Below are 18,910 nucleotides of genomic sequence, written 5' to 3'. Positions count from 1 at the left end.
CTGACAGGATATAATGTGGCCAGTTGTGGACTTACTCAACATCAAGAACTACATTCACTCCTAAGTGTCTCAGAACCAGTGGGGGATGATATCGGTAAACACAAAATGTGTGTTCGTGTGTGTATGTTAACAAATGATTTTAAATTGCTTCTTTGGTTTTTATCTTGTGCCTGATATTGGTGGAATAGGCCTAGATTTCCACTTCCCTGAATTAAATGCGTTTGAGAATATTATATATAACTAAACTGTTCCAGTTTCAAAATGGTTACAATTCAAAAGTAATGTTGCAAAACTGGAACTATTAACAGGTCCATAAATATTTGTACAGAGACAACTTTTTTCTAATTTTGGTTCTGTACATTACCACAATGAATTTTAAATGAAACAACTCAGATGCAGTTGAAGTGCAGACTTTCAGCTTTAATTCAGTGGGGTGAACAAAACGATTGCATAAAAATGTGAGGCAACTAAAGCATTTTTTGAACACAATCCCTTCATTTCAGGGGCTCAAAAGTAATTGGACAAATTAAATAACTGGAAATAAAATGTTTATTTCTAATACTTGGTTGAAAACCCTTTGCTGGCAATGACAGCTTGAAGTCTTGAACTCATGGACATCACCAGATGCTTGGTTTCCTCCTTTTTAATGCTCTGCCAGGTCTTTACTGCAGCGGCTTTCAGTTGCTGTTTGTTTGTGGGCCTTTCTGTCTGAAGTTTAGTCTTCAACAAGTGAAATGCATGCTCAATTGGGTTAAGATCAGGTGACTGACTTGGCCATTCAAGAATTTTCCACTTCTTTGCTTTAATAAACTCCTGGGTTGCTTTGGCTGTATGTTTTGGGTCATTGTCCATCTGTATCATGAAACGCCGCCCAATCAATTTGACTGCATTTAGCTGGATTTGAGCAGACAGTAGGTCTCTGAACACCTCAGAATTCATTCGGCTGCTTCTGTCCTGTGTCACATCATCAATAAACACTAGTGTCCCAGTGCCACTGGCAGCCATGCACGCCCAAGCTATCACACTGCGTCCATCGTGTTTTACAGATGATGTGGTACGCTTTGGATAATGAGCTGTTCCACGCCTTCTCCATACTTTTTTCTTGCCATCATTCTGGTAGAGGTTGATCTTGGTTTCATCTGTCCAAAGAATGTTTTTCCAGAACTGTGCTGGCTTTTTTAGATGTTCTTTAGCAAAGTCCAATCTAGCCTTTCTGTTCTTGAGGCTTATGAGTGGCTTGCACCTTGCAGTGCACCCTCTGCATTCACTTTCATGCAGTCTTCTCTTTATGGTAGATTTGGATATCGATATGCCTACCCCCTGGAGAGTGTTGTTCACTTGGTTGGCTGTTGTGAAGGGGTTTCTCTTCACCATGGAAATGATTCTGCGATCATCCACCACTGTTGTCTTCCGTGGACGTCCAGGTCTTTTTGCGTTGCTGAGTTCACCAGTGCTTGCTTTCTTTCTCGGGATTTGCCAAACTGTAGATTTTGCCACTCATAATATTGTAGCAATTTCTCAGATGGGTTTTTTCTGTTTTCGCAGCTTAAGGATGGCTTCTTTCACCTGCATGGAGAGCTCCTTTGACCGCATGTTGTTTGTTCACAGCATGCAAGCACCACACCTCAAATCAACTCCAGGCCTTTTATCTGCTTAATTGATAATGACATAACACCTGCCCATGAAATAGCCTTTGAGCCAATTGTCCAATTACTTTTGAGCACTGAAATGAAGGGATTGTGTTAAAAAAATGCTTTAGTTGCCTCACTTTTTATGCAATCGTTTTGTTGACCCCACTGAATTAAAGCTGAAAGTCTGCACTTCAACTGCATCTGAGTTGTTTCATTTAAAATTCATTGTGGTAATGTACAGAACCAAAATTAGAAAAAAGTTGTGTCTGTCCAAATATTTATGGACTTAATTGTATGTTAACAGTGTAACAGTCTAAACCAGGGGTGGGCAAAGTCATTCCTGGAGGGCCGCAGTGGCTGCAGGTTTTTGTTCCAACCCAATTGCTTAATAAGAAGCACTTATTGCTCAAGAAACACTTCTGCTTCATTTTAGTTATCTCCCTCATTAAGATTTTGAACCCTTATTGCTTATTTAGGTCTTAAACAGCTGCATTCTTGGTTTTTAATTGCTCCTTATTAGCAATAAGATGCAAATGACAAAAGAAACCAGCAGTTATCCATTTTGCTTGTTACCCTTTACACCTGTGTGTATTTATCATGCACTATTTGGTTTAATTAAATACTTGGAAGGAAAGAGAAGAGAAAAAAGTGAAGGATTGAGAATTACCCATCCGTTTTACACTTAAAAGTATTTGGATGTTATCCTTAGAATGGAAAAAAAAAATCTAGGATATGAGAATGACTTGACATAGCAGAGTTAAAGCACTAACTAGCCATGAAAAGTAATTATTGGAAAGGATTGTTTTCTAATTAAGCAACTGGGTTGGAACAAAAACCTGTGGCCCTCCAGGAATGACTTTGTCCACCCCTGGTCTAAGCCCTTCTAGAGATGTAAAAGTCAGTGTATTCACATTGCAGTTTACAGCTTTTTTGGCCATCTCAGAGTGAACGTTTAGCTGAGACAAATATCACTTTTTAACTTGTATTAATTCCTATACCTCTCTCTATGGATAGTAAACTTAGTATTAACAATGTATTGTGTGTGTATATTTCTAATTTAGATTTTTATAAGCAACATTAAATTTCTCCACCATTGATTCTGAGTTGTATAAAATTGTTTTAAACATTTAACCTCCATGTGTTTAGGCAAATCTTATTTTTGTTTATGTATATTTTTGTCTTTTATTTAGATTGATTGGTTGGGGTCAAATAAGAAGAGGTGTGACAATTAAGCCAACTGTGGATGACGATTAAACCCCCATAAAGAAAAACCAATGGAGAATCCTACGTTGCCTGCATTTGCTTTTGTGTATGGTTTTGCTGCCATATCAGTCCTATTAGTGCAACAAAGATTTATACAATTGCGATTTGACCTGGAACCAAAATTTTTCTTTTTAAAGAAGTTACCATATCTTCAATTTACCAGTTGGTCTAATTTATATTCAAAATACTTTTGACATCACCGTGGACATTTGATAGACCTGTCACACTTGTCAAGGAATACCTATTAAAATGTTTTCAACAAATTTGTAGGCTTTGTCTTCATTTTTGGTGTATTTGTTTTAAATTAAAAAAAAAAAACGCTTTGGGTATTCACTCTTGAAGGAGCCACCCTGTGGAATTTATTGAAATGTGGAATATTTATGAATGCAGTAGAAATTAATTTCTGTGGAAAATGCAGAAATGTTCAGGTGAGTTGTCTTTCTAATACTGTATTTGTCAAATATTAAACAGTAAAAATACGTCTTTTAATGTTTAAAAAAACAGAAAAAAAATTATCCACAAGCAGTAAATAAATAGACCTTACTATTTGTAGGGCAAAAAGGTTAGTCCATTGACATTTTGCTGCAGAAATGGGTGTGGTGATCACCTTTCTGAACTCGAGACCACCTCATGCTGCAATTCCTTTCCTCTTAAATTTGAATCCGGTAAAATTGATTTTGCTTTCTCGTTATTAGAAAAGCATGTAGTAATAAAAACAGAGGTCTACTCCGGCAGTATTATAGTTAACATAGGAGACATTTAAAAAAAAAAAAAAAAAAAAAAAAAAATTTTTTTTGTTCAATATTTGGGTTTACTTTTATAGTGAGCCCCTTCCCCCATTTACTTCCCTTGCTTTGTGTTAACTTTGAATTGTTTTTTTTGAAGTATTGATTTAAGATTTACCAGTTCATTGTCTGACTGGCATCCTTAAAATGAACCTGACCTTTGTGTGTGTCAGTTTCTCTTTCAGTCTAAACTCTACTCGGGTTATGTACTTCACTGCCCAGCCATGTGCTATTCCATGGGTAATCAACAGAAGATCTCCCTTGTCTCTTTGTTTATTTGCAGTTAATAATGAACTGATGGGTGTTTTAGATAAGTGAAAAATGTAATTAACGTCATTAAATTGAACTTTTAAGGAAGTTGTGTACATTTTTATGTTAAGAGACAGTAACATGGGATATTTAGGTGAGGTATGTAAATGATTTGTTTGCAGAGACTGTACCTGTCCTTACCAAAGAGCAAGACCTTGAATGAATCCAACCATAAGTTGGCACTGTCACATAGGACTCTCTATCAGTAGTTTCCTCCTTTGTGCATTTGTTTTCATTAACAGTAATTTTTGTGTGTGTATAGACCACACATCCTATACAGGAAATCCCTACAAACTATTCGTAAATACCAGGAATGTGGAGCCTCAGATCAAACTGTTCAGATCAGTCTCATCACCTTTTTTTCTTGATCTGACAATTCTCCGTGATGGGACTTGGGGGGTGGGGGCTAGTGCCTTTTAATAGTGTCTTCTGTGAATGACACTATATAAACCTTTACTCTGTGTGTGTGTTTATGTGTTAAATTGCTTTTTACAGGACTTTACGTAGTCTTACTTTGAAATAAAATGATTTTTTGCACAGTGGCATTAATTAATATTGCTCACGGTTAATGACACTGCAAAAACTTGGACATTCTATGAATATCAGTTTTTTCCATTTCTTTTAAAACCTTGTGATAAATAATGTCTATAAGGCATTATATTAATCATTGTTTGTCATGTCCATTTTGATACTGCTTACTGTAACAAACCTGGCAACAAATGTTTTTCTGTATTTTAACCACTTGTGAGTATATTTACAGATCTTTAGAGTCACAAGAACTTTGGTAATTAGTTATTAAATGTTACATAAAAAATACATTCAAAGTGTGATTCATTGCTTTAATGAACAGTACTGTATATGTAAAATAAAGATCTGCAGCATTGTTCTATATTTTGTTTACTTTTTAAATGAGAAACCATTTTATTTGTATATGTTATAAAAATCCTGCATGTTAAACTTGAAAATACTTTTTTTTTTTTTATTTTAAATTGCATGCACTCAGACTAATTGCCAAACTTACAAATTTGTCATCAGAACAAACCTGTGAAAACTGGGGGGAATACAACAGGTAGAGGTTATTTTACATGCTTAAGAAATGGAAGGACTGGAAAGTTGACTGGTCTGCCATGAAGGCTCTATGGCTGGAAGGTTGTGCTTTTTGCCTTTACTCAACATGTGAATGAGGTTTTCTACCAGCACTGTTAAGGACATGGGAAGTCTTTATAAAAAAAAAAAAGTTTTTTGTTTTATACTGGATGACAGATGTGAAACTATGTGCCATTGAGTAAATATGACAATAAAATGAATTCTCATACTTTTCCCTTGCATGTTGTATCTATAGCATCCAAATATATTCTATGGTCTTTTCTGTATTCTGCTTTGATCCTAGAGAAGCATGTGATGTGTCCCCGGGTTAGAGGTTACAAGGCACTTTCCGAATGGGATGCTGAACATGTCGGGCCAATTCAATGTTTGCAGTCTGAGTACCAGTATGGCTTTGGACTGTAGAAACAAACCCAGGAGGAAATTTAGATCAGATAGATATCTATCTCTTTGAGTGGAGAGAGGCTATAGTCCAATACTGAAACAATAAAAACTTATTAGTTTAGGTGATGGATGTATTTTAGTACAGTGAGATTTTTCTGTCTTGCAATCTTGCTGATATATAGGGTCTGTTTCCTTGCAAAGTTTAATTGGATTAAATAGGTTTGGAAATGTCTTGACTCATAATTATAATTGTTAGCAGGTGGCCTCGCTTTAATTTTCTCTGTAGTTGCTTCATAACAGCAGTAGAATGTCGCATTGCATCTGTTGCGTTTGGTTTACTTGCATTCAATAGCATTTTACTGAAATTTTGTTTGGGAGTTTCTGTACAAAATGTTTTCTATATACACATTTAATTCAAAATATTCATACATCATTTGCAAGTCTTTTTTTATGTAGATATAGCTATCTTGCAGTGAGAATGTTAGAAAATGGATGGATAAAGTCAAATACTTCCATTGCATACTCTTCCCAAATATATTTGAATGTGCAGGCACTAACTACAAATATTGCACTTGTGAAAATGAGGTAAAGTAATATGTTAGCTGGAACTTGCTAACATACTGTAAAAGACAATCTGAGTAAACTCAATAGTGTTTTTAAATTATTTTGTTCAAACGTTCAACATCTTTATCACCAATTTGAAAAAGTAATTATCCTCCTTTGCCAATCAACCAATGAGCCAAATTTAAATAATGGGTTTAATTAGACTAGTCCCACCCAAGCTTGATTGCTGATAGCCCTACTGAATTTAAACAACTTTCCAACAATTAAAGTTGGCGAAAAGATCTCAACAAGCAGCACACCATGCCTCTGATTGGGGAGCATGCACTTGTATAGCACTTTGCCGCACCTACCACACCACACAACCACAGCTCAGAATCCCAGTTGGCAACCCCGCAGGCAGACATGCAGTCCAGTCCCATCCTCCAGAAATTACCAAATATCTGCCTCTACCAGGTGTTATGTGAGCGTCACCACTGGCCTGATTCAGCCACTGGGGTCCTCAGCAGTGAGGATCTTGTGAGCTGGATCAACCTTGGGGAATCGTGCCTCATGGTCCTAGTGCCATAACCGATGCTCCCTCACAGTGAGCGTCACACCAGTAGTACCAAAGGAGTCCAGTCTTTGTCTCAGGTTCCAGGATAGTGTCCATGTCTTGTAACTGTATGGCAAAATGGGAATCCCCATCTCTAAATACTTGGACCTTTGTCCCTTTGTAGAGATATTGGGAGTGCCACACACCCTGTTCCAGTGACCTCATGACCCCCACCACCACCAATGCTTTCCCAATCTGTTTACTGACTTCATAGAAAGAGTCACCAGAGACATGAATGTCACTGCCGAAGTCAATACTCTCTCTGCAGACAGACACACTGTTGATGGCTGTGCCCAAGAGGTCATTAAAGGCCTGGATCTTGGTTTTTATCCAGGACGCTCGCAAGCCCAGACACTCGGACTTCTCTGTCTCAGGAGTGCCCTGATCAGAGCCTCCATTGACTCCGCGAAGATCACAGCATCATCAGCAAAGTCGAGATCGGTGAATCTCTCTTCATCAACAGATGCCCCACAGCCACTGCACACCATGACCTTGCCCAACACCCAGCCCATGCAAGCATTGAACTGAGTATGAGGAAGAACACACCCCTGATGAACCCCAGAATTAAGTGGGGAAAAAAACAGGTTCTGCTTCCACTCTGCACAGCACTCAGAGTACCATTGTAGAGGCCGGCCATGATATCCAGCAACTTCAGGGGAATCCTGCAAAGACTCAGGATATCCCACAGGGCAGCTTGATGAACTGAGTCAAACGCTTTATGAAAATCGACAAAACCTGTAAGGAAACCGTCGATATTTGCATTTGTTCACAATGATAACCCCCTCAGTGCCAGGATGCAGTCAGTGGTAGACTTCTTAGGAGTAAAACCAGACTGCTCCAGTCGCTGGTAGATGAGCAAGTGATCACAATTCCTATTGAGGACAACCCTAGCAAGGACCTTACCCGATACCAAGAGCAGTGTTATCCCTGTGTAGTTGCCACAATCTAGGTAACAACCCTTCCCTTTCCAGATGGGGATGACAAGTCCCATTTTCCAGTCAGATGGGTCGATGCCCAAATGGAAGCAAAAATTGCTTTTACTGCCACGTGAACATCCTTTCCACCAGCCTAGAGAAGTTCACCCCTGGACACCACAGATCCCTGCAGTCTTCCCTAACCTCCACTGGTTTGCCACCTGTGCAGTTTCAGCGAAACTATGTAGTTCACAGCTAATTGGATCATCAGCGTCATGAACCCAGAGATGTTCCAACATCCTAGCTGGAGGATCAGCTTGAAACAGCTGCTCAAAGAAGCCAGCCCAGTGGGTCGCAACTGCAGTGTCATCCTATTTGCGACTGTCCAAGTAATAGATTTGGATGTACCTCAATCTAAAGAAATGCCATAAAATCTGAGAGAGAAAGTTACTGAAATATATCAGTCAGGAAAAGGTTACAAAGAAAATTCTAAAACCTAGGCATTCCAGCAAACCACCATGACAGTCATCATGTGCAACTAGAGAAAACTTGGGATAGTGGTAAATCTGCCCAGGAATGGCTGGCCTAGCAAAATTACCCCAAGAGTGCGTAGAAAAGTCATCCTGTAAGTTGCAGAAAAAGTTAAGGGAAGTTAAGCACCAGCCCAGTGTGCCAATTTTAAGATCATATTAATGAGTTCTTGCCACATTTTGAAAAGGTTTCTGAACAGATCCATCTTATAGAGATTTTGATTTTTATTCCAAGTTCAGATAACATAATATGCTGCTTTGTCTCTGGATTGTGAATTTTCCAGCTGAGTAATCTCTGCATGCTAGCAGTGCGGCATTACAAGTGATTTTACATAGTACATTTTTTTTTTCCTATCTAGTAGTCTGTCTAATACTGCCATTAATGCGTTACAGATGATATTAAATCCAAGGCTATTCAAGAGATGGGCAGAAATGTTTGCTCAAAATGGTTTAAATTAAGGACATTCTCGAAACGTATGGTCTAGTGATGGTAACACTCACAATTGGGATCTTGGCCTGGCTATGTTTTTGAAAATTTTAAATGAGATATAGATGATCAATAAAAATTTTAATTGAATTATGCCATGCATATGACATATCTATCTATCTATCTATTGAGCTAAAATGTATTTGATGAATCCTTCTCTGAAATTTTATTTGAGAGACCCCTTTCCCAATACTCCCTAGCATCATTAAAAGTGCAGCTGGATGATAAATTGGACTGGACTGCCAATACTGATGCTCTGTGTAAGAAAGGACAGAGCTGACTATACTTCCTTAGAAGGCTGGCGTTCTTCAACATCTGCAATAATGTGCTGGGAAAATCAGTGGTAACCATGGAGGCCCCATCTCGCAGGACTTAAAGGATCTGCTGTAAATTTCTTCAGAGGGCTTGTGGAGTCCATGCCTTAATGGGTCAGAGCTGATTCTGGGGCAAGAAAGGGACCTACACAATATTAGGCAAGTGGATTTAATATTGTGACTGATTGGTATATAGGAGCAACAAATAAAAGCTTCTTAGCCTTAAAGAGGTCAATCATTGCTTCTGTATCTTTAGTAAGTGTCTTTGACCTTCTTTCCTTTTCAGTGAAGGAATAACTTTTATCTTTTTAGGTGTGTTCACCCCTATTGCGATAGCCCACATCTGTCTGTCAGCATGAAACAACTCACATTCCTCCAACCCTCCATGGACCAATTTTGTTGAAACCTGGCACATTTATTCTTCAAAGAAATTTGAGAAGACAGTTCAAATGTTGTTGATATTATCTTAAACAGATCGCACTGTACACAGTTACAAAGTTTCAAAATCTCCCATTGAAGAGCATCAGCGAATTTGTGTACTTGTCTAACTTAGGAAGTCGTTGTCACTGGCTGATTGAACACAAGAAGTAAAGGAGCAGTGCATCAGCATCTCAGTCCACCCAATGCTTTAACTCGTAGCAGGTAAGTTGAATGATCTTCCTAACCATAAAATTATAAAATGCAAGCAAGGAAAACAAAACATTATATATACTGTATCACATATCTATGATCAGATATTTAATGACTGGCCGACCAACCACAAGCGTTACCTGATAGGTAGCCCATCCAAATAATCATATTTCAATTCATACGTATGAATGTAGCACTCAGATCCTCACCCCTTCACATAAGTGAACCAGCCACAGTGGCGCAACATCAGAGGCTGGTGACCCTTCATTTTGCATTCACCTGATATTTATAGCTACTGTAATAAACTTTGCCTTTCACTTCTGTTATTCTCTAATATTTGCCATACCTGAATAGCTTTGCAAGTCCCATTTTATGAAAATTACAATGGTCAGAAATGGTCAAGCAAAGAAGGAATTTATTACATTTTCTTTTAATTTAGGTTAAGTTAACTGGCAGTGTGTGTGTGTGTGTGTTTATAGGCCTGCCTGAGCTGGAGTGGTCCTTGTGATAGACTCGGGTCCTGTCCAGTCCTGTTTTCAGCCTTTCAACCAATCCTGGCAAGATAGCCTTTGGTTCCCGCAACCCTGAAATGGATTGAGAAGATTCTGGAACCTACCTACTGAACTCAGTTCACTGAGAGCTACAGTGCCTGCATACCTCTCAAACACACTGTAGATGCACACCAAAGCAGCCCTATAACTAACGCCACTGGATTAACAAAAGCTGTTATTTTTCATTTTAAATTATGCAAAACTAATCACAAATCCACCAGATCGAGCACTGCAGTAATTCACAGTGTTTGGGGTGTCTCTAACTCCTGAAGATCTCAGTTTAGTAACTAGCTGGACATCTTCGGTGGAGAATTTTCTCATTCTTGTATATATAAATTTGCCTCCTCATTTCACATTTGTGCAGTTAGTTCAATTAACAATTCTACATTTTTTAGAGTGAGACTGTTAACGCTTTTAACATGCCCTGCAACAACAGTCTAGCACTTCATCCTGAGAGTGCCCCTGGAAGTTTAAGCTCTGAACCAAAAAGAAATGAGCAGACTGCAATAATTAAAAAGTCAGAATTAGCATGAATGGCCCTAATTCAGAGAGTTCATAAGAAATGTAATGATTTACTTTGTAAGGTAGAGGTAAATAATAAACAAGAATAGTTGTGTCAAAAATTTGAAATACTAAAATGTATGCTTCAATTTAAACATTTAAAATCTAAATATTCTTGATTGCATTTGAAATTTGTTATTTTTTCACCCACTGATAGAGGTCCTTACATGTGAAGATGCCAAGCAAAGGATCAAAAATAACACCATATTTGCAATCACTGACCCTGAAATAGTCTAAAATGTTATCCCACATAGTTATGTTTGAAATTTGTAATTTTTAACCATCTTGGAGTGGCTCTTAGACGGCCAGGACCTCAAATATCTAAAATATTTATGATGAAGTCAAGTCAAGTTGGGAAGAATGCACTGGTACAGAGCATTGCCGCACCCACTACATGACGAAACAACTCTGGATCTCGGTTGGCAACCCCCCAGGCAGACACACGGTCCAGTCCCACCCTCCAGAAATGACCCTCTATTTACTGCAGCCAGGTGTTACGTGGGTGACCCCTTGGCCTGGTCCAGCCACTCGGGTCCCCAACAATGAGGATCTTATGAGCTGAATCACCCTCGGGGAAATGCACCACATGGCCCAAGTGCCGTAACTGACGCTCCCTCACAATGCAGGTAATGTGCCTCATTCGGGACTCCATGAGCAACTGCTCATTCGACACAAAGTCAAACCAACGGTACCCAAGGATTTTCCGGAGAGACACAGTACCAAAGGAGTCCAGTCTTCGTCTCAGGTCACTGGATAGCGTCCATGTCTCACAATCATATAGCAAGACATGAAGCACCAGAACTCTAAAGACTTGGACCTTCGTCCTTTTGCATTGATAATCGAGAGCGCCACACACCCCTTTCCAGTGATCTCATGACCCCCCCCATGCTCTCCCAATCCGTCTACTGACTTCATAGGAAGAGTCACCAGAGACATGAATGTTGCTGCCAAGGTAAGTAAACCTCTCGACAAGGGTGACACTCTCTCCGCAGACAGACACACTGCTGATGGCTGTGCCCAAGAGGTCATTAAAGGCCTGAATCATGGTTTTTATCCAGGACACATGCAAGCCCATACACTCAGACTCCTCACTCAGTCTCTCAAGCACCCCGATCAGAGCCTCCATTGACTCCGCGAAGATCACAGCATCGTCAGCAAAGTCAAGATCCGTGAATCTTTCTTCACCAACAGATGCCCCACAGCTGCTGGACCCCACGACCCTGCCCAACACCCGGTCCATACAAGCATTGAACAGAGTAGAAGCAAGAACACACCCCTGATGAACCCCAGAATCAACTGGGAAAAACACAGAGGTTCTGCCTCCATTCTGTACAGCACTCAGAGTACCAGTGTACAGGCCAGCCATGATATCCAGCAACCTCGAGGGGATCCCTCAAACCCTTAGGATGTTCCACAGGGCAGCTCGATCAACCAAGTCGAACACTTTGGAAAAATCGACAAAGGCTGCAAAGAAACTCTGCCGATATTTGCGTTTGCGCTCTATGAGAACCCTCAGGGCCAGGATGTGGTCGATGGTAGACTTCTTAAGCGTAAAACTAGACTGTTCTGGTCGCTGGTACGTGAGCAAGTGATCACGGAACCTATTGAGGACGACCCTAGCAAGGACCTTACCCGGAACCAAGAGCAGTGCTATCCCCATGTAGTTGCCACAATCCAGGCGATCACCTTTCCCTTTCCAGATAGGGACGACAAGTCCTGTTTTCCAGTCAGTTTGGATGATGCCAGTCTCCCAAATGGAAGCAAAGATTGCCTGCAATGCTCACGAGGACAACCTTACCACCAGCCTGGAGAAGTTCATCCCGGATACCACAGATCCCTGCAGCTTTTCCTCCCCTCAGCTGGTTCACCACCTGTGCAATCTCAGTGAGATTGGGTGGTTCACAGCTAATTGGAGGATCAGGCTCAAGAACCGTGGACCCAGAGCTATCCAACGTCCTAGACGGAGGATCAGCTTTGAACAACTGCTCAAAGTAGCCAGCCCAGCGGGTCACAACTGCAGTGTCATCCGTAAGGACCGTTCCATCAGCCACCCTGACTGCGACTCTCCGAGGAACAGATTTGGATGTGTGTAATGCTTCGATTCCTATTTAAGCAGGACGTGGGTCGCTAGACCACAGATGGTATGTCACATACTCATGATTTGTGATCAGCAACTTTGAAACAGCATAAAATGACACTCCACATGCCTCTATTACTGATTTACATTTTTTTCTAAGTTTTATAAAAAAGAGTAACTTTGACTTCTCGTGGGTTGGTTGATGTGGCCTGCACAGCTTTAAGTCCTTCTGTTCATTTTGGCTGGAGACACCAATTTTATTTTATTTTAGGAGGCCCAGGCCCCTCATGGACCCCGTGATCATCAGAGGTGACTGTGTGCAGAGGGTGCAGACCTATAAATACCTGGGAGTGCAGCTGGATGATAAATTGGACTGGACTGCGAATACTGATGCTCTGTGTAAGAAAGGACAGAGCCGACTATACTTCCGAAGGCTGGTATCCTTCAACATCTGCGCCCTCTTCTACACGGTGGTATGCTGGGGAGGCAGCATAAAGAAGAGGGACGCCTCACGCCTGGACAAACTGGTGAGGAAGGCAGGCTCTATTGTAGGCATGGAGCTGGACAGTTTGACATCCGTGGCAGAGCGACGGGCACTGAGCAGGCTCATATCAATTATGGAGAATCCACTGCATCCACTAAACAGTATCATCTCCAGACAGAGGAGCAGCTTCAGCGACAGACTGCTGTCACTTTCCTGCTCCACTGACAGACTGAGGAGATCGTTCCTCCCCCACACTATGCGACTCTTCAGTTCCACCCGGGGGAGTAAACGTTAACATTATACAAAGTTATTGTCTGTCTGTATACCTGCATTGTTATCACTCTTTAATTTAATATTGTCTTTATCAGTATGCTGCTGCTGGAGTATGTGAATTTCCCCTTGGGATTAATAAAGTATCTATCTATCTATCTATCTATCTATCTATCTATCTATCTATCTATCTATCTATTTGTTTGATCTTTATCAGAAGGGTGTAATTTCCTGCACAAAATATGGTCCAAAAATAGTCTAAAAATTAGTTGTTTTTTTTTAAATTAGAGGGCCAATAATAGTGGGAAATCCAAAAAGCTTGTCACTTGGCATAAGATGCATCAAACAGTATATTATTTGGGGGTTTTCTCATATCGGTAACTCAGGAGGCATCAGGAGGCGCTGGACAAAACATATGAAGTGATTTCAAAGTGTCCATAAGTAATTCTTTTGAACGCAATGTACTCGTGCAGAATACTTCAGGTAATATTAATTACAAGAAATTGCGTCATGTATAAAAAGCTGGCCACTTGACCCGTATAGAAAGTGATTTACGGTGAAAAAAATGTAAAACACTAACACTGTCTTGTGGTTCCTCTGGAGTTATTTCACACTTTGTGTCTGATGTTAGGATAGGTTTTACAATGGAAACCTGTAGGTTTAGAATCCTCAGTTGAAATTCTGCCACGAGTGCTATCAAAATGGAGTTCTAATGTTCTCTAGTTGTGTTTTGTTTTTTCTTTCTCCACAGGTACTCTATCTTTCTCCCAGAAACTCAAATATCTGAAGGTAAATTACCATCTTTAAATTGGCCATGTGATGGACTAACATCAAGAGTGACTCAGTATTATAATAAGTAAAATTTGAATAAATACAATGTAGATGAGTATTGTGAAGCCCACGGGCGCTCCAGCCGCCCCAACTCTGACACAGACAGGCAGAGACACGAGTTTGCCACACAGCACACGTTTATTCACGTGGGGAAGCACTGTCCTATAACTCATCACAGTACAGCTGTACAGAAAGCACCAAGTGCACAGTCCGGCACAAAACCCTCCTCCTCTTCTTCTCTTGCCGTCTCCACTCCTCTCCCAGCAAGCTTTGTCTGGCTCCTCGAGTAGTGGTGGCTGGCCCCTTTTATAGAACACCCAGAAGCACTCCAGGTGTCCAATGAGCGTCTTCTGGCAGCACTTCTGGGTGTGGTGGATGTGCTGCCTAACAGGGCTTGGCAAATGTTCAGGCACCCCTTGGCGGTGGCTATGGGCCTCAGCAGGATTGAACTTCTATGCTCCAAACCTGTGACCCCACTGCAAGCCAGGGGGGCTGCCCTGTAGCATTCCAGGGGAGATAGTGTCCAAAATAAGCCTTCCGCTATCAAAGCGCCCCAGCCGGGTAAGGGCCCCTGCCGTCCGCCACAGCATTAAAAAGGCATTTGTTGCGTAGTGCAGCACAACTGCTAAGTGGCTAGTGCTTCTGTCTAACAGCCCCAGTGTTCATTTCCCAACACTGTCACTGTCCATATGGCATATGAACATTACCTTATGCATATTAAACACATTTTTTTATAAGAAAAGCAATTGTGAAAGACTATCTCAGTCCATTTTATATTATATCATACATACGTTTTCCTTGTGAATACTTTAAGCAATGCTAAAAAGAATGAATGTGATTTTAGTTAAACATAGAGATGTTTGAGGTGAATGAAAAAGAACAAGGAAAGAGCAAGTTGGATTAACATTTTACACCAGAGTGTAGACACGAGTTTTCAAATGGACAGGTGTGTGACAGGACTGCTGCCTAACTAGCCATCTTCCAAGCCCTCTTATTTTGTGACATAAAATATGACATTATTAAAAAATCATTATGACATAATGATAAGCTGGAGTTTACCACAGCAGTAACAGGAGGCTAGCAGAAATGAATGCTTTATATTATGGGGAAGCAGAACACTGCCATGCACACTCACAAACACTAACCAGACATGCTCATGCACGATGTAAGAGGAAACCAGAGCACACTGAGAAAACACACACAGACAGACAGTGGCTGGGCTCGAAACCAAACCTAGGCCCCTGGAGGTATAAAGCAACAGGACTAACTACTATGCTGCCTGCCGTGTAACCACACAAAGCTTTGCAATTATGAATATCTAAAAGTTTAACAATGGCAGCTTTATTAAATCCAGAGCCTTGTGTAAAAGTTAAATGATATGGTTCAAACAATATGTTCATATTCAGGCCAATTTCTGAAGGGACTGACTCTAGCTCATTTGTATTTTGTTTTTTTTTCAGCGTTGTACATGTGCAAATAAATTATGACTTATTCAGGCAGGTAGTAAGATCTGTTACATTTTAATGTTATGTGCTATTTAAGGCATAACATTCATACAGGATTATGAGGCATCTGAGCACTGCTGGTCAAAGCTCATACAGTATGGAGCACTAGGCAGGTGTACAGAGTGTAGTCAGGTAGGGGGTGTTCGGCCAATGTCATCTAACGGATTGACCGGCTCTGCGTCTGAGCCCTCCTCAGGTACTGTTCTGGTTAGGGCACCGCCTGTATACATGCAGAATGGATGGGAGACGAACCAGGAAAGCTTGGGTTGCTGCTGAAAGAGGTATTGGTGAGGCCATCGGGGGCACTTACCCTGTAGCCTGTGTGTGGATCTCAATGCCCCAGTGCAGTAACAGGGGACACTGCGCTGTAAAAATTGGCACTGTCCTTCAGATGAGACATAAAACTGACGTCCTGACTCTCTGCTGTCATAAAAGAACCCTGGGCATCCTTCTAATTGTAGGGTGTACCTCGATGTCCCTTGTCTTTAATTGGTTAACGATCACTCTCCCATTCACCACCTAAAAGGTAATGTGTAGTGATCATACTTACACAAGAATGGCTGCCATTGCATCATCCAGGTGGTGGGTGAAATGCACACCCCCACCCACCAATCCCTATGTAAAGTGCTTTGAGTAGGTTAAAAAAGTGCTATATAAATGTAATTAATTATTATTATCAATATAAAATACAATATATAAAAGATCTATTACAGTATATTTAAACACACATCAAACAACTCATATTGAGTCAATCTGCATCAAATCAACAAATTTTAGAAAATGTTTCTGACCAACAATCTTCAAATACTTGCTGAAAATAATGTCATTGTACCCAGTAATATCACTGTGCCAATTATTTTAGCCATTAAAGACTTCTAATAAAAATGAACAACCTCTACAAATGCCATGCATCTAGCATTAACATTCTATAAGTTATGTGGAACTTATAACTTATGGAAAAGGGTGGCTATGGTGGCGCAGTGGGTAGCGCTGCTGCCTCGCAGTTAGGTGACCCGGGTTTGCTTCCCAGGTCCTCCCTGTGTGGAGTTTGCATATTCTCCCCGTGTCTGCGTGGGTTTCCTCCGGGTACTCTGGTTTCCTCCCACAGTCCAAAGACATGCAGGTTAGGTGCTTTGGTGATTCTAAATTGTCCCTAGTGTGTGCTTGGTGTGTGGGTGTGTGTGTGCGCCCTGCCCGGGGTTTGTTTCCTGCCTTACGCCCTGTGTTGGCTGGGATTAGCTCCAGCAGACCCCCGTGACCCTGTAGTTAGGATATAGCAGGTTGGATAATGGATGGATGAAGCTTGTATTAAGTTGCATTACGGATGTAATGATCTCTTTTTAAGGTCGTTATTGCAAGATAACCTCATGCTTGCTGCTACAGTATATTCAAATTCTTTGTTTGGAAAAAATGAACGATACCCAGTAAGTACTGTAAAAGTAATAAAGTTACAGAGCTCACATACGTGATAATTCATCAAAGCGATTTAAAATACTGTAAATATGGATGATAACAGTACTTTTTGTGACAGCGTTCCTGAAACTATTTAGCATTTATTTTGTTCTTGTCTCCTCTGGACAGAGTTACAAACTTGAAAACTAAAAAAAAGACTAATGTGAATATTGGTTTTGAAGAAATATATATTATGTGAAACTACCACCCCACTGAAAATAAAAAAGTAATTTGTAATTAATGTATTATATTGACACATTAAAATATACACAGATTGAAAACACACTGAACATTTTAAAATGGACATGACAGCGTATCCACAGACTATTTTAGAACGTAAAAATATGAAAGTAGTACAGACTTCATCCTTATTTAAATTGCTAAAGCTTTTTTTAAAAACTGTCCTTGTTTCAATATTGTACCCATGTCAGTATTTTTGTTTGAAGTTCACCTGTGATGTGTGCTCTTGGTTTTAGAGTGTTGTTGTTGTTGTTGAGTTATTGGGTAAAATGACACTGTCTCCGTAAAGTATGAAGTAAATCGGAGATGATTAGCCAAAAGGCCTCTGTTAATGTCACGTGGATTGACCTTATTTTTATTCTTGTTGCTGATCAAAACTACAAGTTTTAATCAGCTCAGATAATAAATGGTTACACAATTTCAAGGCTAATTCTTCTTTAGCTGTATTAGCATTCACTTACATTACTAAAAGTTGTAATTAAAGACCATCTACTATGCTGGTTATTATTATTATCTTTTAATTCTTTAGTTGAATAATCAAGTTGTACATGCAATATTATAAAAACATTTTAAAATATATATAACAATACAAATAATATATTCAATAATTAAAGTCAAATAAAGTAAACAAAGAAAAGTCTGAATAAGACTAAATTAAGCCGCCTTAATTTAGGTTCTTCATAAGAGATGTAATAGTTTACTTCATGGGGTACAAATACATAATAAATAAGGATAGTTGTGTCATCCATCCATCCATCCTCTTCCGCTTATCCGAGGTCGGATCGCGGGGGCAGCAGCTTGAGCAGAGATGCCCAGACTTCCCTCTCCACGGCCACTTCTTCTAGCTCTTCCAGGAGAATCCCGAGGCATTCCCAGGCCAGCCGGGAGACATAGTTCCTCCAGTGTGTCCTGGGTCATCCCGGGGCCTCCTCCCGGTTGGATGTGCCCGGAACACCTCACCAGGGAGACGTCCAGAAGCCACATCACCTGACTCCTCTCGATGCGGCCGCTTGTATTCGCGATCTCGTTCTTTCGGTCACTACCCATAGCTCATGACCATAGGTGAGGGTAGGAACATAGATCGACTGGTAAGTTGAGAGCTTTGCCTTACGGCTCAGCTCCTTTTTCACCACGACAGATCGATGCAGAGCCCGAATCACTGCAGATGCCGCACCGATCCGCCTGTCGATCTCACGCTCCATTCTTCCCTCACTCGTGAACAAGACCCCGAGATACTTGAACTCCTCCACTTGAGGCAGGATCTCGCTCCCAACCCTGAGAGGGCACTCTACCCTTTTCCGGCTGAGGACCATGGTCTCGGATTTGGAGGTGCTGATTTCCATCCCAGCCGCTTCACACTCAGCTGCGAACCGATCCAGAGAGAGCTGAAGGTCACGGCCTGATGAAGCAAACAGGACAACATCATCTGCAA

General features: G+C 40.7%; 1 protein-coding gene across 1 annotated transcript in view; it reads left to right on the top strand.

The window, feature by feature from the left end:
* eif2s3 (eukaryotic translation initiation factor 2, subunit 3 gamma) overlaps positions 1 to 3,157 on the top strand; it is a 61,408-nt gene extending 58,251 nt beyond the window's left edge. The window contains exon 12 of the mRNA XM_028799424.2: positions 2,822 to 3,157. Coding sequence (XP_028655257.1) covers positions 2,822 to 2,885 — 64 coding nt within the window. The 3' untranslated portion in view covers positions 2,886 to 3,157. The remainder of the gene's footprint in view (positions 1 to 2,821) is intronic.
* The last annotated feature ends 15,753 nt before the right edge of the window (positions 3,158 to 18,910 follow it).

Source organism: Erpetoichthys calabaricus, chromosome 4 (assembly GCF_900747795.2).
Source record: "Erpetoichthys calabaricus chromosome 4, fErpCal1.3, whole genome shotgun sequence".
Lineage (NCBI taxonomy): Eukaryota > Metazoa > Chordata > Cladistia > Polypteriformes > Polypteridae > Erpetoichthys > Erpetoichthys calabaricus.
Note: the sequence above shows the minus strand (reverse complement) of the source record. Positions and strands in the feature narration are given on the sequence as shown.